The sequence below is a fragment of the Sapajus apella genome, unplaced genomic scaffold (genome assembly GCF_009761245.1).
Source record: "Sapajus apella isolate SASKATOON/1434 unplaced genomic scaffold, GSC_monkey_1.0 scaffold56, whole genome shotgun sequence".
In the NCBI taxonomy this organism is placed as follows: Eukaryota; Metazoa; Chordata; class Mammalia; order Primates; family Cebidae; genus Sapajus; species Sapajus apella.
In genome coordinates, this window is record NW_022436996.1 from 14789110 (window position 1) to 14813913 (window position 24804).

The 24804-nt window shown below is 47.0% G+C and overlaps 1 protein-coding gene across 1 annotated transcript; it reads left to right on the plus strand.

The window, feature by feature from the left end:
• On the plus strand, window positions 1-24278 carry TRPV5 (transient receptor potential cation channel subfamily V member 5). The gene is made up of 15 exons (XM_032245195.1): window positions 1-331; window positions 3246-3343; window positions 3511-3633; window positions 4131-4268; window positions 4577-4675; window positions 4831-5006; window positions 5460-5606; window positions 7909-8121; window positions 18133-18219; window positions 18318-18394; window positions 18644-18809; window positions 18986-19052; window positions 20934-21202; window positions 22754-22860; window positions 23580-24278. The coding sequence occupies exons 1-15, from the start codon at window positions 204-206 to the stop codon at window positions 23872-23874; spliced, it is 2190 nt and encodes a 729-aa protein (XP_032101086.1). The 5' UTR covers window positions 1-203; the 3' UTR covers window positions 23875-24278.
• Window positions 24279-24804: the final 526 nt, after the last annotated feature.

The following is a 24804-nucleotide window of genomic DNA, read 5'->3' on the forward strand; positions in this document are numbered from 1 at the left end:
CATGCACACACGCACGCGCGCGCGCGCACGCGCACACACACACACACACACACACACGCTGCACACTGCATACACAAGTCACATGGGAAATAAACTCCTGTCCCAGCTCCAAACAGACCCCATCTCTGGCTCAACTGCTGTCATCCTAGACCTGTTTATTTTGCTACATTTCTAAAATCTGCCAGTGCCTGCAAAAAGAAGACATGGGAGGTTTTCTACCCAAGGCAGAAGGGCCCGGGAGCCAACTCCAGAAACTTCTGCCTTCCTTTCTGGTCAGAGAACAAGACTGGGACCAGCACCTGGACAGGCTTCACATGCTGCAGCAGAAGAGGTAGGCTTCCCACGGGACCCAGGTCCCTCCCGCCACAATCCTCAGACCCTCTGACACACCTGGGTCTGCTTCCTGGATAGAGCACCCTAGAATTCAGCGCCAGTCACGTGAACACACCCTTTCCTTCCAGCAACCCTCCCCACGCCCACCACCACCAATTACAGAATCCCAGCTGGCTCCTTTTAGTGGTGGTGGAGGATATGGCTTTGGGCCACACAGGAAAATCTTGAGAGTAGACCTAAGGACAAAGGCAGAATGACAGCAAGGGGAGTGAGCAGACCAAAAAGGGCCTGAGGGAAGAAGCCAGGGTGTGTGGGACGGAGAGAGCAGGTAAAAGCAGGCTGCTGGAGGGGGGTTGCACTCCTGTGAGTGGCGGAAGAACGATGAGGAATCGACACTCATTTGAATGAAAGAGGATTGTGTGGGAAAGGGGTGAACTTTGTTTGGTGTATCCCTGGGTGCTGACCAGCTGAGGAGGGCTGCTCAGGTGGCACTGGAGGTTGCTGAGTTCAGTCCATCTGCCTTTTATGGAGTCTGCTTTGTGCAGAGGGGTGCTTGATCCCAAGGATGCAAAGACTGAGTGGGGCTCGTGCCTGCTCCTGGAGAGCTCTCAGAGCTGGCAGGGCTAGCGCACCTGCAGGTAGATCATTTCATGGCTTAGCCCTACGGTCCAGTTCCAGGAAGAGCAGCTGGGGCAGGGATGAATCCCGCAGGCAGCCTCTGCTTCCAGGGGTTCTGGGGCTTGCCTTTTGCCTTTAGCCTTTTGTGGACCTGCCTTTCATCCCTTTTCCTTTTCCAAAAAGAGCTGTTTGAGGATTTAGGTTGGTAAGCAAGCATTGGCAATCACAAAGGGCTCCCCTGTGTTCCAGAAGAGTCTTGTGCTTGGTTCGATGTCCTTATCTTGAAATTCTTTTTTTTTTCTTTTTTTTTGAAACAGAGTTTCGCTCTGGTTGCCCAGTCTGGAGTGCAATGACGTGATCTCAGCTTACTGCAACCTCCTGGGTTCAAGCAAGTTTTCTGAGTAGCTGGGATTACAGGCATGTGCCACCATGCCTGGCTAATTTTGTATTTTTTTTTTAGTAGAGCCAGGGTTTCTCCATGTTGGTCAGACTGGTCTTGAACTCCCGACCTCAAGTGATCTGCCCATCTCAGCCTCCCAAAGTGCTGGGATTACAGGTGTGAGCCACCGTGCCCAGCCTGAAATTCTTATTAATTTTGAACAAGGGGCCCAGCATTTGCAGTTTGCATTGGGCCTGGTCCCAAGTGCTTGTGAGCCCTCATACTGGCAAGCCCTCTGCTTCCTCACCTCCCTACCCCATTGCTGAAGTGGAATCTTTGAGCTTCCTGCTTTAGAGTGGGACCCCTGGGTCTCTGGGAACGGGGGCTTCCAGCCCAAACCTGGACCCTCTGCAGAGAGGCAGTGGGGCTAGAGGGCTAGAGAAGCAAGAACCTTTTTTGTGCAGTGGCCACAGGATGGGGGTGAATTTACAATGCCAGCCCTGACCACTCTGGGCTGGTCTGGAACACTGGGCTCCCTGGGACTGATTTCCTGGGTGAGATGGGGCAGGGAACTGACTCCTCACAACGGCCCCTCCTAGGGGCGCTGCCCGAACACGGAAACCCAGGCCCCACCTTTAGATTAAACTTCTTTAAATAAAAACACTTATTCACTCTGGCTCCTGGGGCTATTGGAAGAGAGAAATTTGGAGGTAGGGGACCTCAGAGCAGCCACTCCTTGGCCTGTCCTTTCTGTTCTTCCCCTCCAGACTCTGTATTTGCCATTGGGGCCAATACTTGCATATGTCTAGTTGGAGAGGCTCCGGCTTTATCTCTTGTTGGGTTCAAATCTGGGTATGATAGAAACGAAGATTAACAGAGTCCTGTAGAATGAACATCTTAACCTGCTTGAGACACCCAAATAAACAAGCTGCTTAGACCCTTGCATCTAAGGGTATAATGCAGAAGAAACAGATATCCCTTACCTCACACCACAACTCTCCACTTTCTGTGGGGACCTGTATTGAAATAGGCTGAAGAGGCCAGGTGCAGTGTAATCCCAGCACTTTGGGAGGCCAAGGCAGGGGGATTGCCTAAGCTCAGGAGTTTGAGACCAGCCTGGCCAACTTGGCAAAAGCCTGTCTCTACTAAAAATACAAAAAATTAGCCAAGCATGGTGGTGGACACCTGTAATCTCAGCTACTCGGGAAACTGAGGCATGAGAATTACTTGAACCTGGCAGGCGGAGACTGCAGTGAGCAGAGATCGCACCACTGCACTCCAGACTGGGCGACAGAGCAAGACTCTCTCAGACAGACAAAGCTTGAGGGAGTCGTCAGAACTTCAGTGGCTCACGAATTTCACAAATTTCAAAAGGTCTAAGAAAGATCTAATAGTCGGTACATTCCTCCTCCCTCTCTGTTTTGTTTTCCCCCAAACTCCCCTTGGTTAGAGGCAGCAGGTCCGGCAGTCCCGCGAGCCAGGGGACCGCAGAGGGAAGTGCCCTCCGTCTCACTCTTCAACTATCCAGGATCTGAGACAGTTACTCAGGTTAGGTGAATTCAGCCACGCCTAGGGTCCTCCTCTTCTCAGAGACTCTCAGACCACTCTTTCCAGACCACACCACAAGTTCTCTTCCCTCCTGTTCTAGGCCCTTCCATGAACTCTTCCCCTCCAGCAGAGCTTCAAGGCCCACCCTCACAGGAGAATCACCATGATGTGAATTGCAAGGAAGGCCCTGGGACTGAGCCTTGCCCAAGTCCACCCTCGGTCATTCGAGTCCAGTAGGCACTTCTTTCCAGTGTCACTGCACACTGTGTGCATCACGTTGGTCTTAGAGAATGTCTCAGATCCCCTTTGCTCTTGGCCTTGTTCTGCTCTGACTGTCTCTTCCAAACGCATGTTTACCTTGCCCCAGGATTCTAGAGTCTCCACTATTTCGAGCAGCCAAGGAAAATGACCTGTCTGTCCTTAGGCAACTTCTACTGGACCGCACCTGTGACCTCCGACAAAGAGGTGGGATCTGGATTTCATGGGATGGAGGTGGGGGCAGAAGCACCTACCCCCCTCCCCAGGACTTTAAGCTTGTGAAATGGGGCCTTGGAGGGTCTCTCTGGACCCTAAGGCCCCTTCCTCAAGGGAGCCTGGGAAGTGTCTAACATTCCTGTCTTACTCCACTCCAGGAGCCCTGGGGGAGACGGCACTGCACATAGCAGCCCTCTATGACAACTTGGAGGTGGCCTTGGTGCTGATGGAGGCTGCCCCAGAGCTGGTCTTTGAGCCCACCACATGTGAGTCTTTTGCAGGTAAGGAGGTCGCACAGTAATTCAAGGCAGAAACTTTTGAGATGGGGGGTGTGCTGTTGTCTCTTAAAACTGGCCTCTGAAGGATGGGGTGGGGCGGGGTGATGGAGGGTCAGGAGGACAGGCTCCGTTGAGTTGGGAGAAACGCAAAGGGCCCGGTCTTGGCTCTTAGCGATCCGTGGCTTCCTTTAGCATTTCCTCTCCATCCTCCCACAGCCCCTGCAGGACCTATCTCAATTTCTTTCCCTCTTAGCAACATGAGAATGACTATATTTGCAGCAATCCCCTGCCGGTGCCCAATAGCTGAGGGGTGGATACAATGGGCAGGGCAGCCTGAGGAGCGAACCACTGTCAGTCCCAGGCCACCCTCCCAAGCCCAGGGCAGAAAAGTCTATGCAAAGATCCATCAGGAACCTCCTGAGAGGAATGGTGGCGGATGCTGTGTCCCTGAGAGAACTGGGACAGAGGCAGACCCCTGATGACAGCTGTCTCTGGGCCAGGTCAGACTGCACTGCACATCGCTGTTGTGAACCAGAACGTGAACCTGGTGCGAGCGTTGCTCACCCGCAGGGCCAGTGTCTCTGCCAGAGCCACGGGCACTGCCTTCCGCCATAGTCCCCGCAACCTCATCTACTTTGGTGAGAGCAGGGCTGGGCTTGGAGGAGGGGCAGCCGGAGAGGCAGGCAAGGCAAAGGGAGGCCAGGGCAGGAGGGTCCTGCCTTCAGACCCATCTGTTGGGCAGCTGGGAGGGGCAGCCCTTCTAGGGCTTAATTAAGCCAGAGGCCAATTCCTTCCATGATCCTTCCTCTGGATCTGCTGGAACAGTGTCCCCCCAAGCCCAGAGCTGAGATGTGGGGGAAGAGGAGGAGGACATTATTTGGGATAGACTGCCCACCCCATCCTGCCGTCCTGCACTCTCCTGCCATGGATCTCTCTGTGTCCCCAGGGGAGCACCCTTTGTCCTTTGCTGCCTGTGTGAACAGCGAGGAGATCGTGCGGCTGCTCATCGAGCATGGAGCTGACATCCGGGCCCAGGACTCCCTGGGTAAGAGCTGGGATGGGGAGGGAATCTGGGATGCTGCAGGGAGCCAGGGGCAGGGTGAAGAGAGGATCTGGGATCTTCAGGAAGACCCCCGAGTGGGGATAGGGACATCAGGGACATTAGGCCAGTGCCCACATGATACCCTGTGTCCTCCCCAGGAAACACAGTGTTACACATCCTCATCCTCCAGCCCAACAAAACCTTCGCCTGCCAGATGTACAACCTGCTGCTGTCCTACGACAGACATGGGGACCACCTGCAGCCCCTGGACCTCGTGCCCAATCACCAGGGTCTCACCCCCTTCAAGCTGGCTGGAGTGGAGGGTAACACTGTGGTGAGACACACTCCCCATCCCTGAGGTGTCTTTCTAATGACCCTCAACCTACCCCGCTGGCCCTGGGAGAAACCGAGGTGAAGGACCCACCTTTTTGTAAAATCCCTTTTCCCCACACTCCCCAAAGGGATGGTGGTCCCTTGCTTCCTATTCCATCATTGAAATCTTCAGCCTTAAGTTCCTCGACTCAAGAGGATTTGAGAACCTCACCTTAATGCATGTGCTATGGTAACCCACAGCTCTAGCTTCGTTTGCCTATTTTCTTCTGTCTGAGCTCTCTGGGGTGTTGGAGCAGGAAAAGTGACAAAAAGGGAACGCTTGTGGATACAGGTTTGCTGATTCCCCACTGTCTGACTGTCTCAAGGGGTGGGCAACTGCCTCCATCCAATGCAGTTGTTCCTCTAGACCACCTTCTCACACGCTGACCCCTGACCCATCCCGGTGGTCTCTCAGATGTTCCAGCACCTGATGCAGAAGCGGAAGCACATCCAGTGGTCATATGGACCCCTGACCTCCATTCTCTATGACCTCACGGAGATTGACTCCTGGGGAGAGGAGCTGTCGTTCCTAGAGCTTGTGGTCTCCTCAGATAAACGAGAGGTATGGATGCCAAGGGGACCAGGGCTGCTGTGTGAGGGAATTTAGTGCTTGTGCAGAGTCTGTCCACTCACTAAGATCCTGGGACCGAGGCACTTCCCAGCCTTAGAATAGGTGGAGATTAAAACAATCTCCTGGGACCTGGGGAAAAGTCCAGTGCACATTCTTATCCTGAATCCCCTGAATCTCTGCTTAGCTGCAGTCCCTTCTGCCTACCTTCCTCATTCCAACATTTCAGATGAGAAACTCCAAATCAGAGTGGTTTTCTCATATTCATTCATTGGATCAGCATTGATACGGTTTGCATTTTTGTCAAAATGCAAAAATTTCATGTCGAATTGTAATCCCCAGTGTTGGAGAAGGGACCTGGTGAGAGGTGATTGCATCATGGGGGCAGTCCCTCTTGATGTTGAGGGATGTGGTGGTGAGTTTTCACAAGATCTGGTTGTTTAAAAGTGTGTAGCACCTCCCCTTGCTCTCTCTTCCTCCTGCCCCAGCCATGTAACATGTACCTGCTTCTCCTAGGCATTTTGCCATGATTGTATGTTTCCTCAGTCCTCTCCAGAACCTGTACAGCCTGCAGAACCATGAGCCAATTAAACCTTTTTTTATTTATAAATTACCCAGTGTCAGGTAGTTCTTTATAGTAATGTGAGAATGGACTAATGCAAGCATACTGAACACCTGCTGTATGTCAGGCACTGCACAAGAAACCAACAATACAGAAATAAATAAAACACAGTTTCTGTTCATTGACTTCCTCAATTCTCAGTCCTTGTCCTGGATAATTGTAACAGAGTAGGACATATGTCATAATAATGGTGTGTACCCTGCATGCAGACAGCCACATTGAGGTCAAGTTAACTTGGCTTGGATAGACCAGAGAAGATGTCACACATTAAATGCTGGGGCTGGATCTTCAAGGAAGAATTGGGAGTCTCCAGGAAGATGAGAAAAAAAAGAGCTTTTAAGAGAGGGAGCAACATATAAGCCCTTCAATAATGCTGGGTTGAGTGATGTGAGGGAAAGGAAAATTTGTTGAAGATTGCGGTAGAGAGGAGAAAAGACCTCCAGGTTTCAGGATGCTCCACGAGAGTGCCAAGATGTGGTTTCTACTTTTTGTCTGCCACATGGCAATCTCCCAGGAACCCTTATAGAGCCAGAAAACATGATGACTTAATACTAATGAATAGAAGAAAAGTCGAGTGGCCAGTTTGTGAGATCTTCCTCAGAGAATATCCCTGGAAACAGATTAACTTTGAGCAGGAATTAAAAGCGCAATCCCATGTGGATTTCACCACTACATATCCTTGGTCTTTGATTTAAGTTGTTCTCAATATTCTCCAGGAGGTTTCATACCTGTCTTGGGTCAGTTGCTTTTTTTCGTCCATAAATCTTCCTCTCTCGCCCTATTTCACATCCCTCACTATCTTCAGCTGTAGTTCTGAAGACCTAGACCCCTGCCTTAGGATAAAAATAGAGGCTTTCTGGCTGGGGGTCCTTTAGCTTCCTGCCCTAAACTGCCAGGCATGTCTGGAAGTTGCCCGCTGTCCCTCTCCTCCCCTCCAGCTTCCATAGAAAAGGTGTTCTTGCTGTTAATGGCTACTCCACTGTGCTTTGAATCTGCCTCTTTCTAATATCTCAGATGCCTCCTTCTGTCCATCATCTCCTCTCCTGTGTGTCTTTAACATCTCACTGATTGCTTATATCAGAGCACGATCCCACCCTGCCACATCCTACTGCCTGTAACCTCCATTGCTTCTTTCTAGCCCAGCAATACTTCTAGAGCAAATCTGACCACTTCCCTGCTTGAATTCCCCAATTGCTTACTGTTATATTTAGAAAAAGCAAAAAATGCAAACTTCCTACCTTGGCGTTTATGATGCATGATGCCCTTTTCTACCTCAGTCATTATATTTTTGCTCACCACTCCCAGTAGATTCTCCCTTCTCCCCAACCACACCTCAGCTGCAAATGGGCAATGGGTTCTCAGAGCTTCCTGACCTGACAACTGCTGCTACCTTATGGTATGATCTTTCCTAACTCTCCCTTTACTCAACCAACTACTATTCATCCTTTAAATCCTCTGTGGTGCTACGGTGTCTTGTGTTTACTGCTATAATCGTCTATCTGTGTCGCTAGCACAAGGCCCAGCATATACAAGAAATATACTATTTGTCCATCAAAGAAGTGACTGATGCGCTGAATGAGTGATGCTTACTGCCCTGCCTCTTCTGGTACACAGTGAAAAAAACAACACCCTTCTGTGTTGTTCACCCCAAGTTTCACTCCACTTTCATGGCAGGCTCGTCAGATTCTGGAACAGACCCCAGTGAAGGAGCTGGTGAACTTCAAGTGGAGCAAGTACGGGCGGCCGTACTTCTGCATCCTAGCTGCCTTGTACCTGCTCTACATGATCTGCTTCACCATGTGCTGCGTCTACCGCCCCCTTAAGTTCCGTGGTGGCAACCGCACTCATTCTCGAGACATCACCATCCTCCAGCAAAAACTACTACAGGTGATTGTTCTTCTCAGAAGGGGATGCAAGGGAATTGTGTCATGGGGTTGATGGTGCTGGAAAGGAATTGATGCTACTCAGGGATGACACCACCCTCTGGGTTCCAGCAAGTGTGGGCTCCTGAACGCCCAGGTCGAAATTAGACATGAGACCAGGAGGCCAGAGATGGGCTTTAATAAGTACAAGAATGTTTGTCCAGGGAGCTGTGGATTTTCTCAGACAAACTTTGAAAGAGTACTTGGAATGAGTAAGCCTGTGCATTTGTGAAATTTTTTGGTAATTTACAAAAAGTATCATGCTTTTGTAGTGGGATGTTTAAGGTAAACTCTATTGCTTGAAAGGAGAAAAATTGCTCCAAGTCAATTTCTGAGTCCATTTCTGCTGTGTTGGGGCAACACGGACAGCCCTGCTGGCCTGCAACCTCTTCTGTGCATGGTCTATATGAGCCTATGGGAATAACGGGTCAGCCATCTGCCTGTCAGACACTCTGCAGAAAGATGTCTGGATTGGGTATCAGGTTGAAATAAATACCCTCTGAGATTCCATTTACTGCTGTAGGGCTGCCATTCTGTGTTGTGGTTGACAAGGGAAACCTGGGGTGAGGAAGAGGAATGATCGGAGGTACAGAGTAAATATAGAAATCTGCTGTTGAAGAAAGTAACCCCCTTTTTTTGGCAACAGAAAGGGTAGACTCTAATGAGCACTTCTGAACATATATATTTAACAAATATAGCGACATTTGGGGGTTGACTCTTTGTGGATTACTAAAATTTTTGTTCTGGTGAGCTGAAAATACACAGAAGGTGATTAGGTACATAGGCAGAAAGCAAAAGACCAGGAAAAAGAATTTTGCAAAGCAAGTGAGAGCTGAGTGACTGAAGATGATCTCGATGCAGGAGAGGGCAGCTACAGGTATAGCTCAACCTGGACTAGGAAGAGAGGTAGTTTGGGTCTGAAAAAGAATATAAACTTTCTATAGCCAAGAAGCAAAAATCCTGAGTTGGTTTAGACCAAAGACAGCGGTATGCACAGAGAAAGAACACGGCAAAGATACCCAATGAACCCCATGCTAGGTAGAGACACGTCACCTCTCCTGTTTCTAGAATTGCCTTTCTGTATATATACACAGTGTGTCATGTGTCCAGAGCCACTGCCTCTCCCCAGGTAGGGTTGCTGCCTGGGGAAGACAAGCCTGAATGTGTTGGCGACGCGCAGAGAGGCTGTGCTCCGCGCATCTCAGTCTGGACACAAAAGTTGTCCCTGGCATAGGACATGAGGGAGATAAGGACAGTTAGGAGATGGCAAGTGGAGGGAGGAGTGATTAAAAATTGAGAAAATGTGTACACACAAACACGTTGGGGGTGGCTGGACTTTTTCAATGCTCCTGGCCCTATTTCCTCAGATATGTCTTCTCCAGCCTTCCTTTTGTGTCAAACTTATTTGGAGATTTTCTACATTTTGAATGTAGACAGTATTCTGGGTTAAAAGGTGGACAATGCTGAGCCATTGATGACCAGAAATCTCCTTCCTGTGTGTCTCTTTCTCCTTGGGACAAGGCTAGTTATGTACAAACACGTTTCTTTGATCCAGATAGTCTATGTTTAAAAGATCACTTCCTTTGCTTCAGGACTCAGAAGCATAATTATAGCTGCACACCTGACCCATCCTTCTTTTTTTCTCTCTTCTGCCTTCCTTCCTGTTCCTTGGCATTTTTACCCTTTTGCCTTCTGCTTCAGTGAAAGCCACTTCAGCTCAAATAGAAGACTTTGGACTTTCAGGTATTCTTTTCTAGGTGGAGAACTGCGTGGTTAAGAAGATTAAGAATGCTGCTGGAAGGGGTTCGATAACAAAGAACACTAGTGAAAGGTCCCTGTGCTTTGAGCCCCAGACCTGATTTATGGGATGACTATATTCTTCTTCAGTAGTAAGCCCATGTGGATTAGATCAGGGGCTTCTAAACTTATCACCATGATTTGGAAGATTCTATTTTCACAATGCACCAGATTTGCTAAATAATAGGAAATTCATGTTTTTTTCCTACTGTTTTCTTACTTGAAAGTCTTAGAAAAAATGAAAATGCACAAATACAATGTCTTGATTTGAGGCATGCAATTGTTGACATATTTGTTAGCCGGTGGAGCGTTTTCTTAGATGAATGAATACTTTACCATCCAATTATATTAATAACTCTGGGATCACAGGGATCTCAGTTACTTCAGGACTTCCTCTGCAGATCTCTTGGGATCTGTAGAAATCACTGGGCTCCATGACCCCTAAGATCCTTTCTAGTTTAATATCTGGGGTTTTATGGGAGTAGTGCAACAGCAGCATCTCGGAACAGGTGAAAGAAAACAAATTCCTCTGGATAAGGCAGCAAAAACTATACAAAAACTGATGTATGTAAAGCTGGAGTTAGTTTATCTCTATCCGATTTGGGGGGCTATCTTAATGACCCTAAGATCCCTCATTGTTCAGCCATAAAAGTTCTGCTTCACCAGGGATTTTCCAGAACTCTATTAATTTGAGTTAACTTCTTATCTCTACTTGGTTTAGGCAAAGCAGCCTGCACTATAGTAAAAGTTCTCTTAGGTTTCCAGGTGAGCAAAAAGTTCAAAGTCCAGGAGTCCAGCAGCTTGGGTTTTAGCCCTAACTCTGAAATTTAACAGTTGTGTGTCCTCGGGAAAATCCTACTTCCTATTAGATCTGTGATTTTTAACCCAGACCGCACATTAGAAACCTAGTAAAAAAGCTAGTAAAATGACCGGCTCCTAGGCTACACCCTAGACCTAATAAGTTAGAATGTCTGAAGCGGAGGCTCTGGCCTTGGCACTTTTAAGAAACTCTTTGAGTAAGTCAAGTGTTCTGCCAGGGTTGAGAACCCCTGGCTTCCATCTTTGAGGTCCATGTAGCTCTGTCTTTCCTGTCCTAGGTCCACCAGTCTGGTCACTGAGATTCCTGGAGCACTGTTCAGCAGGGGGTTCTAATTTCTCATCACGTCTCCGTTTTGACTTTTGAAAAATATTTTCTTGAGCCCTCCTTTGCTTTTCTCTTTCCCAGAAATGTTTTGCTGATCCATTCATTAAATAAATTATTATTGAGAGCCTCATACAGGCTAAACAACTATTTCAGGTGTTGGAAATTCAACAACCATAGTCTGAGCAAAACACTCATGATCTCTGCTTTCTTGGCGTTTATAGATGGGTTGATATTAATCAAATGATCATGCAAATAGATATTTCATTACAGCCTGAGACTATTGGCATCAATGTTATTGTTATTATTTTTTCTTATGAGAAAAGCACAGAGTGGGAAAAAAACTTATAACAGGGGTCTGGTCCATCTGGGAGGCCAGAGACTGCTTCTGAGAAAGATTACTGAGCTCAGATCTAAGTATGAATTCAGTGTGAAAAGAGAGTTCTAGACAGAGAGAATGCATATTCAAGGCCTCAGGGCAGGAAGAACCTCATCAAGGTCTAGGAACTGTAAGAAGATTCGCTAGAGCACAGAGGGCTGGGGTGGGTGCCTCCAGGTGAGGTTGTCCAGGCAGATCCTTCCCAAATTATGTAGAGCCTTAAAGGCCATGTTGAGGATTTCACTCCTTATCCCCAGGGTAATGGGAAGTCAGAAGGATTTGACAAGGGGAGACTTACAGGGTAATTTTTGCTTTAGAAAAATTACTTTGCTTGCATGGTGAATAACAGACGTGTGGGGTGGTAGGAAGGACATGGGGAGACCGGTCAGGAGGCTATTACAGTTTAGCAAGCAAAAGATAATGGTAGATTGGCCTAGGAATGTATTGGGGAGATGGAGGGAAGGGATTGGCATCAGGACTTGTTGAAGGCAAAAATCATCCCGACTGTGTTTCCGTCTTGTAAAAATCATCTTCTACCTGTCACAGTCAGTAGGATCTATTTGTCTACACATCATCGTCCCTTGTAAGTTCTGAACAACCCAAAGCACCACTGCTATTTGAAAAGCGACTGGTTGCCAACTCTATACACCTCTGTTCAGGGGTTCTACCAACACAAGGTGGAGCAAGCACAGCACATTAAAGACAGGGAAAGAGATGAGGAGAACCAGGGAGCCTGGTAGGTAGAAGTAACATCCACTGAGCACTTATCATGTGCACTTCACCTGCATCCATCAGTGTTTTTGAGGCCTTATTAAATGTGGACTGTGACAGTAAGGCTGGGTGGGACCTGAGACTTGGCATTTCCAGCAAGCTGCCAGGGGAGGCCAATGTTGTGATTCTGTGGACCATGTTTTGAGTGGCAAAGCATTGTTCTACCTTTAATCTTCATAGAAATCCTAACAAGTAAATACAGTCATCACCACTTTAAAGATGGTGAGTCTGAGGTCAAGAGAGGTTGAACACTTTGGCAAAGACACTCAGCTAGCAAGGGCAGCACAGGGATTGGACTGCAGGTCTGCTTCCCTTCAGAATCCTCACCTTTAAACACCAGACAAGTCCGCTTCTCCCTGCAGAGTGATGGGCTAGATCCCAGGCTTCTCTCGGCTAGACAGGGCTTGCCACACTCACTTGTATCTATACATGTCATCTTCCCCTGTCAAGATGAGCAACACTTGAGAAGTGCCGTAGGAGGGGATCAGATTGAGAAGGATTCCCATTCCCAGATACTGTCCTACTGGCTATTCTCTAGTTTGGATCATTGGCACTATTTTTTGATGGGGTTAACCTACTGGCATACAGAGCAAGTCATGATTCTGTGAGAATGAGTAAAGACTCTTCAGAAGAAAGAGGTCATTTCCCAAGCCAATCCTCCTGAGAAAATGCAGAGACTTAGACATGAAATTTACCCTTGGAAGGCAGCTTGACTTACATGGGAACCAGATCTCTCTCTCTCTCTCTCTCTCTCTCTTTATGGCCCAGTGGTTCTCAACTTGGGGTACATGTCCAAAACATCTACAGAACTTTTCAAGAAAATGGCAGGGCATGGTGACTCACACCTGTAATCCCAGCACTTTGGAGACCAAGGTGGGTGGATCACCTGAGGTCAGGAGTTCGAGACCAGCCTGACTCACATGGTGAAACCCTGTCTCTACTAAAATACGAAATTAGCCAGGTGTGGTGGTGCATGCCTGTAATCCTAGCTACTTGGGAGGCCGAGGCAGGAGAATCACTTGAACCCAGGAGGCAGAGGTTGCAGTGAGCCGAGATCGTGCCATTGCGCTCCAGCCTGGGCAACAAGAGTGAAAATCCATCTCAAAAAAAGAAAAAAACAAAACGAAAAAGAAAATGCTAGGTCCTTGATCCAAATTAACCCAGTGCTGGCCTGGATATGTGTGTTGTGACAAAGACTTTCCAGTTGATTCTGGTGGCAGTCCTGGTTAGGAACTCATGCCCAGTTAGGGAATTGGAGAAGCTCTTATGAGCTAGCGGAGCTTTCTCTGAGAACTTCATTCCTTTGCAAGTCTGGGATCATGGGGAGGAAAAAGATCTAGAGCTGGGCCTGACAACTGGTTCCGGGGCCTTCCCACTTCCCATTGGGGTGGCCTATGTTGCCCATCCTTTCCGCATGGTACACTTCTGGCCTTATGACCCAGTAGAACGCCAGGTACTGCTATGCCCACTCCTTCTGGACATTTCCTTCAAGGCAGTGAACTCATCCATTTGGGATGGGAGAGCAAATCTCATTAGGCCAATTCTCAGTGAAGTATAGGTGCCAACCTGCATAGGGGATTTGGTTGCTGACAACTCCTTAAATTGCAAGCCATGTCGTGAACTAAAAACTTCCAGTTGTTGTTAGATGATACTTATTTTTAAAGGGGTGGATTGGAATATTTTCCCTGTGCATTGTTAGCCAGGCCTGCTTAGGTGACCTTGATCTAGGCATCTAGAAATTTCAGAAAAGGATGACATCATTTCTATTTAGTTGTCATCCTTTTCCTCTTATGGCTCCAAATAGGTCTCCCCATCCCACTTCTTCTCCTCCTTACCACCCATCTGCGTGTCTTAGGCAATGCTCAGCTTGCACCTGCTGTCTCCTCTCTCCTTTTCCTCCTTCCTTCTTTCCTTTTTTCACCAGTTGAGTACCTACCACATTGTACATTTGTGGATAAAAAGTAGGAGGGAGGCATCCCTGCCCTCAGGGAGCTCTAAGACTACTGGTGAGACATGGGGCACCCAGACGCTTTCAGTGTACTGGGAGAGGGCTGGCAATCCACTGAAGCCCCCATGCCCTGGGAGAGACACCTGAGCTGGGCATGGAGGGGCAGGAAAAGAGGCCCAGGAGGAGTGTTGGCCTGACCTGAGTCTTGAGGCATCGGTGAGGTTGAGCCAGGCCAATTGGTAGAGGAAGGCATTCTGAGAAAGTGGCACAGGCTGTACAGGGGCCCGACTGAGCAACTCAGAACCCCAATAGCTCAATGTGGCCGGAGCTCACACGGGTATGAGGACACAAGGCAGGGGCCATAGCAGCGAGGGTTTTGTATATCTTGTTTGGTACTCTGATTTTACTTTTTCCAATTCTTATCTCATAGTGAGCTTTCCTAATTCAAAGAAAATGATGTACATCATGCACATGACTTACAAATCAAATGGCAGTACTGATAGAGAGCAACCGCGTCCTGGACAGCCCCTCCTCCTCACCCGTGTCTTACTCATGGGGGTCAACCAGTTTTTACGCCTTTTAGCTCTTGCTGTCATCACCTCTGCATCCCTTGAATCAAATGCTTCTATCTCTAGTTGTCAATCAAATTTAGACATTATCTAATGAATTTCTACAGTGATAAAGATTAAGGAGCACCCTCCACTGCCACCTCTCCTGCATTTCTATTCTGAAGGCCTTGGGGAGCTAGGAAGATGTTAAACAGAGGAGCCTCAGGATGTTATCTGCATTTTAGAAAGATCAATTCAGAAGCATTGTGGGGTGTGGGTTGAAAGAGAGGAAGTAGATATAGGGTAAGCTAGATGGTAGATGGCATGGGTTTGCCCTAAGGCAGTAGTTCTGTTAACTGAGGGAAAGAAGAGCATGCCAGAGAGAACTGGGAACTGAACGAGCAGGACTGGGGAATGGGTGCCCTGATAATTTACTTCGCCAAGCATAATTAGGCAACAATATTTTCTATAGCATTTTTTTTTTGAGACAGTTTTGCTCTTGTTGCCCAGGCTGGAGTGTAATGGTGCGATCTCAGTTCACCACAACCTCCACGTCCCGGGTTCAAGTGATTCTCCTGTACCACCTTGACCACCTAATTTTGTATTTTTAATAGAGATGGGGTTTCTCCATGTTGGTCAGGATGGTCTTGAACTCCTGATCTCAGGTGATCTGCCCGCCTCAGCCTCCCAAAGTGCTGGGATTACAGGCATGAACCACTGCACCCAGAAAATTAGGCAGAAACATTTTCGTAAGGACCTTAAATCTAGAGAGTTTTGAATCAGCATCTCCATCTAGAAGAAAAATCTTGAATGCAACTCTGCAAGAATGGAATTCTAAAAATTAAAAGAGACATTCATTACCAGTTTGGGCTTAGAGTTTAATTCTAGGGGTGCAACCCTGGTTAATTAAAAGGGGAGCCTATTTTCACTTCTATTTAATGCCCCTTTCCATTTCTGAAATACTGAAAAATTCCTTACCTTTGCAAAGAGTTTCTATTCTAAAGCAAGAGCTAACATTATATATCAGTGTGAAACACTGGAGTTCCCCTGGAAATCTAAAGAAAATCAAAGTGCTTTAAAAGCCCAATATTATCATTACTTTTATTGTGACTTTTATACACATATATTATTTTTGTTTTCCAGAGAGAGTCGTTTATAAAACAAAGCAAACAAAATTTTACAGAAGGGTTTGTATTCTGGTCTTGGACAGCAGCAACGAAGGGTGCTCTCAGGGGCCTGTGGCACTTTGCAGCCTGGTTTAAGGGTGAGGACACTGGGGACAATGCTGGAGGCACTACTCTAGGGCAGTCAGATCCCTGGCAGTGCAGAGGCAAAAAATGGGGGTTTCTGAACACCTCCGTTACTCATTAGTGAATTTGGGCAGGGGAACACCTACTTGTAAAGGAATCTGTTGAACTGGTGAGAGGAAGCCCCAGCAGGAGAGTTTGGTGACCAAAACTGTCTCCAGCATTAGAGGGGCTTCACATTTTTGTCTCCTGAAGGGATGGCTGCCGCTACTCCCTGGCTGGCTTCTAGGGGCGCTCTGATCTTCACAGCCGTCCTCGCCAACTTATGTGTAGTCTTTTTCTTCTTGAGCCGAGAAAAGAATGGTAGCATTTTTTCAGACATATTGAATCAAGACACAATATTTTTAAAATAAAAAATTTTTTTACAGACGCTTATAAGGCATGGATGCAGTTATTTCTATATTTAGTGTTGTTTTGTTTCTAAAGTAATGTATTTGTTATTTATCCTCCTACTCACTACCTGACTCTGAAGGAGTTGGCATGTTTTGCAATAAAAGACAGATGCTATGGAAACATTAAGATAAAGAGAAAGCACACAGTCCATGAACAGAATTTTAGGAGAGCAGATAGGAATTCAAACATAGTTGCTAGAGCTGAGGGCATTAAAAAAAAGAAAAACTCTTAAATTTTTTGGAAGCAAGTAAAAAAAGAAATTTTTGATTATATGATCAAATAAAATTTACCAGCTTCTCAAAAGATGTAAATGGCAGAAAAGTTTACAGAGCATACAATTTTTTTAAGCCAAATAAATAAATAAATAGAAGTGTTGACTGACGTCTGGTCGCAGGTGGTTAGACCACGGAGTTCCCCAGACACGCAGACAGAAGCTCGCGTCTTAGTTTCTCCTGGTTCCCTATGTTAAAAGTGCTGCCTCTCACTGGACAGGTGAGTGTGCTGCTGCATTCGCATCCGGAGAGACGCTTACAGGCTCCAGCTGATGAGCAGAGCAGGGTAATTGCTGTTGCTTATGCTAATGAGGGATCACGTTCTCCCTAGCTCAAATCATCAGCTTTCCTGCTGGCCCCAGGGGACTCTCAACTTCTTTCTTGTGTACACAATTTGGAGATGTGACCTTGGACAACAGAGCTCCCAAAAGTCAAAAGGCTGCTTGCATGTGTTGAAATTATTTGTGCAATATCACGTGGGAATTGTCTATAGGTGAACACAGGTTTCTAGAAAGAAGGCATCCAGTTTTTATTATGTTTTCAAGTCAGCTCATAACTTCAAAGAGATAAGGAGAATTAATGCAGGATTCTATCACTACGTCTGTGATATTGCATAAGTTTCACCGTGAAGTAACATGCATTGAAGTAGGGTGGTCTTCATTCCACCTTGCGCTGTGGACTATACCTTCTACAACTATTGCTTAGGATAGACAGGGATCCTTCCTCGTAGTGTCTCTAACCCCTTCTCTGCTCTTTGCTATAATATCAAATAATAATCAAACCACAGTGAATATATCTATAATGCTTTATGGTTTATAAAGTTTATGTAAATATATCATTAATGTAAGCTTCACAATGACTCTGGGAGGTAAGCGTTACAGCCTCCGTCTTACAGATGAGAAACCTCAGGTTCAGAGATTTGCCATGACTGGTTCAAGGTCTCACTAGAGGTAGTAGATTCTGGGCCCGTGAGGGAACCTGAATCCTGTTACATGTTTATAGTGTATTCTTCTCACTGGGAACCATGACGAGATTGGAAACGCTGGACTTTCCACATAGCTGAAACCATCCCAAGCCATTAATCTTCCTGTTGGCTCACTTGATGCTCTGAAATGTGTTCTCAGCTGCTCAGTATATACATCATAAATTACTGCTTACAGTATCTATAGAAAAGGTGATTTTGCTAGATGGTAGAGCAAGACATTGGCATATGTGACATATATTAAACCTTGGATACATAGACTCCTGTCCTGGTCACAGAGTTGCCCGCAATGGCAAGTACAATGGGGGTGGGGTGATGCTGGTGGAAAGGGGAGCTTTCATTTATTTTGGATGGACCTTAGCAGCTTTCAATCATTTGCACAAAAGGATTTGACTCTCTGCCCATCAGAAAGCACTTCTTCTGACTTTCCCCAAACAGGAGGCCTACAAGACACGTGAAGATATCATCAGGCTGGTGGGGGAGCTGGTGAGCGTCACTGGGGCTGTGATCATCCTGCTCCTAGAGGTGAGGTGCAGGCGGGGTCCAGGCTAAGCCCCTCCCATCTAAGGCCCAGACGGAACCACAGTCGGCATTGTCTTTTTGCTTTGCTGTCCTCTCCCCAGATCCCAGACATCTTCAGAGTTGGTGCGTCTCGATATTTTGGACAGACGACTCTTGGGGGGCCATTCCATGTCATCATGTGAGTATCCCCTCATTCCAGCCCCCTGCCTTTCCTTACCAGAATCGTTTCCCGTCTCCCAGTTCACTATCTGAGATCTAGATCTCAGCTCACTGTCACTCCAAGGATTTCTCTTCAGTTGGCTTGTAGGTGTGACTGTATGTGTGTTTCAGGTGTAAAGACTAGGCCTGAGTGTGTGGGTAGCACTGTGCTGTAGGAACCTAGAATAGTTTCAGTCTGTCTCTCACTCACTGCTCCCTGCTCCCCCAGCATTACCTATGCCTCTCTGGTGCTGGTGACCATGGTGATGCGGCTCACCAACACCAATGGGGAGGTGGTGCCCATGTCCTTTGCCCTGGTGCTGGGCTGGTGCAGTGTCATGTATTTCGCCCGAGGATTCCAGATGCTGGGCCCCTTCACCATCATGATCCAGAAGGTCAGTACTTTTCCACAGCTTCCTCTGCCTCAGGCACAGGGCCTTCCCAGAAAGAGGGATGGCAGTAGAGTAGAGCTGGTAGAACTCTGGGGGCCTCCTGACCAGCTCGCGGTAGCTGCTCAGAGGCAGTGGAAAAACAATTATCCCACCCTTTCTCCTTTGTCTGTTTCCTGCAGATGATTTTTGGAGACCTAATGCGTTTCTGCTGGCTGATGGCTGTGGTCATTTTGGGATTTGCCTCCGGTAAGGCACCATTCCCACCTCTACTAGATCAGCAGATCCAGTTCTCCCGAAAGTTTACTCTCATTCTTGCTTTCAGTTCACATTTGCACTTCATTTTGCCCTTTTTTTTTTCTCCTGTTGGAAAGTAAGTCTAAAAGCACACCCATATTTACAGGACCTGGGGCCACTCAGGTTGGCCTAGAAGGTAAAGCCATGTGTTAAGGGTTAATAACATTCACGTTCACTAACTGCCCTGCAAGGGCTTTAAAGGAGAGACAGAAAAAGACCTTTGGTGAGAGTGGGGCATTAAACAAGAAAGAGTGGCCAGTCTCGGATCTCAGAAAACCATGTGGACAAGATAGTGCCACGCTTAACTCTCCTATGTCTACAATGCAGAAGAGGAACCAAAGCACTCAACAACATGTAGCTTGCTTTCCTTCTATATGTGGTCATTTAAAATTGAGAAAAATAACGAAGAATTGTAAAAAGGAGGTGCAGAAAAACAGCTTGGACAGTTTGAAGAATGACAGAGAAAATAATAAAGAAGAGCTGTGAAGAGAGACTGGGAGAACAGGGACACACGGGCACCCAGTCAAGGCATAGCCAGTCAGCGTGCCAGGGAGCTGCAGAAAGGAGCAGCACAGCAAGGAGCTACAGAAAGGAGCAGCACGGCAAGAAACCGCAGGCAGCTGGAGAGAGCCAGAGGGAAGGAGAGGGTGGGGGGACGAGCGGAAGAAGGTCCTTAGAGAGGGGCAGAAAGAGGAAGGCCTAGGTCTGAAGAGTGAAAGGCGAGTAACTCAAATTCAGCCCTCGGTGTCTGCAACTGATCATCTGTTAGACAAGAGGAGGCACTAGATGGCCTATGAGGATCCCCCCATCTCTAAAGAGCGTGACGCAGTGCAGAGGACTCTATTACTGTCCTCAAGAATTTCCCATTCAATGGGGATTCCCCCAAAACAATAGACCTAAATAACAACAATGACCAAAAACAGTAACAACAAAAAACCACCACCAAAATCTGAAATGTGAAAGGGTGAAACTATGGCTTTCTGCCTGTTTGGAGTTCTCCACCCCAAGCCCTAATGTATCCTTTCCTCCTGCTCCCTGGTCATCTACATCTACATATGACACAGATTACAAAATGAGGTGGTGGTCACAGAGTGGCTCTCTGCAGATGTCCTCTATCCAGAACTCTCTAAACGATCCCTTCGTGGCCATTGCACTTGCTTTTCTCTTAAATAAATAAGGAGGCAATGCTTTGTTAAAGACCCTGTTTCTGCCCTTGGAATCACCTTGTACTTCAGTCCCCCATGCAGAGAGGAGGCTTTCAAATAGTCTAGTGCTCTCCTGAAGTTCCCGTGTCACTGCTATCCGGTAGGCTCCACCCTGAGCAGGAATCCGTTTCCTATGATGGTTCAGGTTCACCCAGGGAATGGCAGAGTGACAGACGGTTATCTAGAGGCCATCAAGATTAAAAAGGGGCTCTTCTTTTAGCCTGTTCATGTGTTCTGTTCTTTAAAAATTGTTGAAGATTCCATGCATTCTTGTAATAACTCGCCTTTTAAGTATTTGGTTTTCTAAAATGTAGAAACCAGTTAGGTGACCTATTATCCATTATCCATACACACACATACACACTGCACACACATACAATTTTGTTGTTGTTAAATGACTGATTATTACTACCATGACCATTACCCAGAGTGGTGAACTTAATCTTCGGGCATATTAGGGTTAGACAGTTCCACAGGAAAGATTTATCTGTACGTAACTACCTGTGCATCTGTGCAAGTGTATTTAGACAAATATGTAAATCAGAGATAGAATAAGTGCTTACTAGGTCCATGCTTATTGTGGTAACTCCATTATCCCATCTCCATGTCCTCTTCCTGGGCGGAGCAGCGTTCTATATCATTTTCCAGACAGAGGACCCAACCAGTCTGGGGGAATTCTATGACTACCCCATGGCACTGTTCAGCACCTTCGAGCTTTTTCTCACCGTTATTGATGCGCCTGCCAACTACGATGTGGACTTGCCCTTCATGTTCAGCATTGTCAACTTCGCCTTCGCCATCATTGCCACACTGCTCATGCTCAACCTGTTCATCGCCATGATGGGTGACACCCATTGGAGGGTGGCCCAGGAGAGGGATGAGCTCTGGAGGGCCCAGGTGAGTTCTTTTGTGTTAGTCTTGCTAAGAGGCAGGAGATGGAGAGAAAAATCCAAGTGGGCTATGTTATGGTGGATCATTCTTAAAAGAGTCACACAAAAATCCAGTGAGGCTGTCACCTCAACAGAGGTTTGCATACACCTAAGGTGCATGTGGATAAATGGAAGGGATGGAAGAAGGATTAAATGAAGGATACTGGCATGAGGGGGATTGTTGCTCACAGGTGAAAAGTCGATCTAGTAGTCATCCTTTAGTCCAGTGGGAACTAGAAATGGCCTTGTTCTGGTATATTCCAGTTTTTCATTTGAACCTTCTATTTGCTTCTATAAATCCCTGCTTCTCCAAGATCTTTTCTTTATACCATAGGCTAACAAATATTACAATTGGAAGTGACCCTCAATGGCCCTCAAGTTGACCTCCTACTTAACATAATAGTCATTTATTGGTCAGGTCGTTCAATATCTTCTTTAATGCTGATTAGGACCTTATTATCTTGTAAATTCAGGTAGAGGATAGGAGAAGGGGAGTTTTCTTATATTTTTAAAGATTTTGTTCTTAGACATTCATGTCGCATTGAGCTAAAGCCTATATTCTTAAAATTTCATTCTTTGGCCCCAGTCTTTCCCTCCCATATAATACAGAACACATTCTTCCATATAAGCACCATTCAAATATTTGAAAATAGCCATCGTTTTTCCCTTAGACTTTTTATTCATTTAATGATGATCATTGAGACCCTGCTGTGTGTTGGAAAATGTCTAGGAGCTGGGAACATGAGCATAAACACAACAGACACCATCTGTGCCCTCATGGAGCTGACCGTTTAGTTGGAAAGACAGGCATGAAGCGAATGACTTCATGGCCTTAGATTTGGTTTACTTAAATTTCCTGTTATTGATTTTACACCAGCATTTCAGTCTAGTGAGATCATTTTATATTGCTCTGTTGCCCCACATATTATGTATCCCTCCTAGTTTTGTGTCACAGGCACATTTGATAAGCTTGTCTTCCACGTTTCATCTAAGTAATTAATGAAGGCTGAGCAAAGGACAGAACGCGCAGCGGACTTGCTCCTGGAAATTTCCCGGCCAACTTTGCAGTCATTAATCAACCCTTTTCCTTCTTAAGATATGGATATTTAATTTGCTGAAAATTCCCTGAACGGTAACAGTGTCAATTCACCCCCAGGATCATAGAGATTCTATTTAATCATTTTATTTAAATCAAGATAACCGGTCTATGGCTTTTCTGTGAAAAAGAAATTGAGATCAGTTTGGAGTGACTCATTTTCCATGAGTCTGAATAGTAATGTAAGGGCCGCTGTTTTATTCAAAACACTCACCAAAATATCCCCTCTCATTTCTTGATGAGTGAAGCTGGTAGCATTGTGCCTGGTGTAGGCTGGGGGGTGAATAGGTGGCTGTTCTCACCACCCACCTCTAGTGTCCTGTCTTCGCAGGCTGCCTTTGGTTCCTTTGCCAGTGGCCTCAGTGCCTCTCTGACCCTCATGGCTCTGGCTGAGTTCTTCCTGTCCCTCTTTCCTCCTTCCAGGTCGTGGCCACCACAGTGATGCTGGAGCGAAAGCTGCCTCGCTGCCTGTGGCCTCGCTCCGGGATCTGTGGGTGCGAGTACGGGCTGGGGGACCGCTGGTTCCTGCGGTGAGTGACGTGTGCACATGCAAAGCTGCAGACGCGTATAAGGCCACGGAAGCAAGGGTGACAGAGAGCTGTCCTGGAGCCTGCCTTAGCCTGTCTAGGGGAGGGGGCTGGAGCCGAAGTGGAGGGGTAAGAAGAATGCTGTGCATACCTCAGGGCAGCCACATGTAAAAGGTTGTGTGCATGTGTCCATCCTCAGGTGTCAGCATGGGTTACCCAATTGGCTGTAGTCTTGTTCCGAGCTGACCTTCATTTCCAGTGTAATTTTGGCTTGGATCTAACTTCCTCCTTTATAGTCTGCCCTCATCTCCTGATGTGACTCTCCTCTCTCCTCACATTTACTTCTTGAATTGCATCTCGTCATCCTTGTGACACACTTATCTATTCGTTGGCTCTGTTTTCTTTCACATTCCCACGTATTAGCAACACATCATACACACACACACACACACACACACACACACACACACACACACACACACACCCCTGTGTGCATCCTACCACCCAGCAAGCCCTGCTTTCTCAGCCTCGATCATCTCTATCCCAGGTTATCCTCCACTCCAATCACCTCCCTTCACTTGATCCCGGAGACTCTTCCTGCTTCAGCTCTACTCCCTTCTTTCTCCTTCCCTCGTGACTCTGCTTTCTACATATTCACCTCTGCTTCTCCCCTGCCCCTCTCTCCCCACCTGAACTGAGTCCTTTCCCCTTTCCCCCATCAGGGTTGAGAACCACAATGATCAGAATCCTCTGCGAGCGCTTCGCTATGTGGAAGCATTCAAGAACTCAGACAAGGAGGATGACCAAGAGCATCTTTCTGAGAAACAGCCCTCTGGGGCTGAGAGTGGGACTCTAGCCAGAGCCTCCCTGGCCTTCCCAAATTCCTCCCTATCCCGGACCACGTCCCAGAGCAGCAGTCACCGAGGCTGGGAGATCCTTCGTCGAAACACCCTGGGGCACTTGAATCTTGGACTGAACCTTAGTGAGGAGGACGGAGAGGAGGTCTACCATTTCTGATTAGCATCACTGTCACTCTTGACCTTACTCCCGGTTAGTCTGGGGGTGGGGACAGACACAGAGACATCTGCCTATGCAAGTGTCTAACTTCTGTGCCTGTTAATCATGGGAGGATGGGACAGGAGAGTCCGTAAGGGGCCATGTCTCACACTTCACATGAGAATTTCTGGCAATGGACAACGGTCATCTATTGTCTTACGTATTTTCTGGGTTCTTGTAAGTCCCACATCTCAGGAAAAAGGAAGTCGGCAACTAAAGACATGTGGTAGGGATGCTAGATTAATGTCAGGACCATTTCTCTTCTGCCCCACACAGTCCCTAGAAAGTAGTAAGCTGTGGCCAGGTGTGGTCCTCATGCCTGTAATCCCAGCACTTTGGGAGGCTAAGGCAGGTGGATCATGAGGTCAGGAGTTCAAAACAAGCCTGGCCAAGATAGTGAAACCCTGTCTCTACTAAAAATACAAAAAAAAAAAAAATTACGCCTGGTGGTGGGTGCCTGTAATCCCAGCTTCTCAAGAGGGTGAGGCAGAGAATTGCTTGAACCCGAGAGGCGGATGTTGCAGTGAGCCAAGATTGTCCCACTGCACTACAGCCTGGGAGACAGAGCGAGACTCCAGCTTAAAAAAAAAATTAAAAAGTAAGCTCTGAGGCTTTTCTGGCTCCCCAGGGCTTCATGTGGGGAGGGCCAGGCATGGCTTAGAAGTGTGGCCCTTCTTTTTTTCCTAACCTCCTGTTGGGCTGTCTCCCCAGTGAGCACCCAAACCGCAACTACAATGAGAAAATGTCCTTATTCTTGCCTTAATTTTTTATTGAGGCACAATACATGTCACATAAAATTTACCATGTTATCTGTTTTAGATGTACAATTAAGTGGCATTAAGTACCTTCACATTGTTGTGTAACCATCACATTGTGTAACCATCACACCGT

What these genes read in the sequence shown, in the direction of transcription:
- TRPV5 (XM_032245195.1), top strand. Translation starts at nt 204, where the DNA reads ATGGGAGGTTTTCTACCCAAGGCAGAAGGGCCCGGGAGCCAACTCCAG. An exon ending in GAGTGGAGGGTAACACTGTG is followed by an intron (nt 5,007 to 5,459) that starts GTGAGACACACT and finishes GTGGTCTCTCAG; the next exon opens with ATGTTCCAGCACCTGATGCA. An exon ending in CATTTTGGGATTTGCCTCCG is followed by an intron (nt 19,053 to 20,933) that starts GTAAGGCACCAT and finishes TGGGCGGAGCAG; the next exon opens with CGTTCTATATCATTTTCCAG.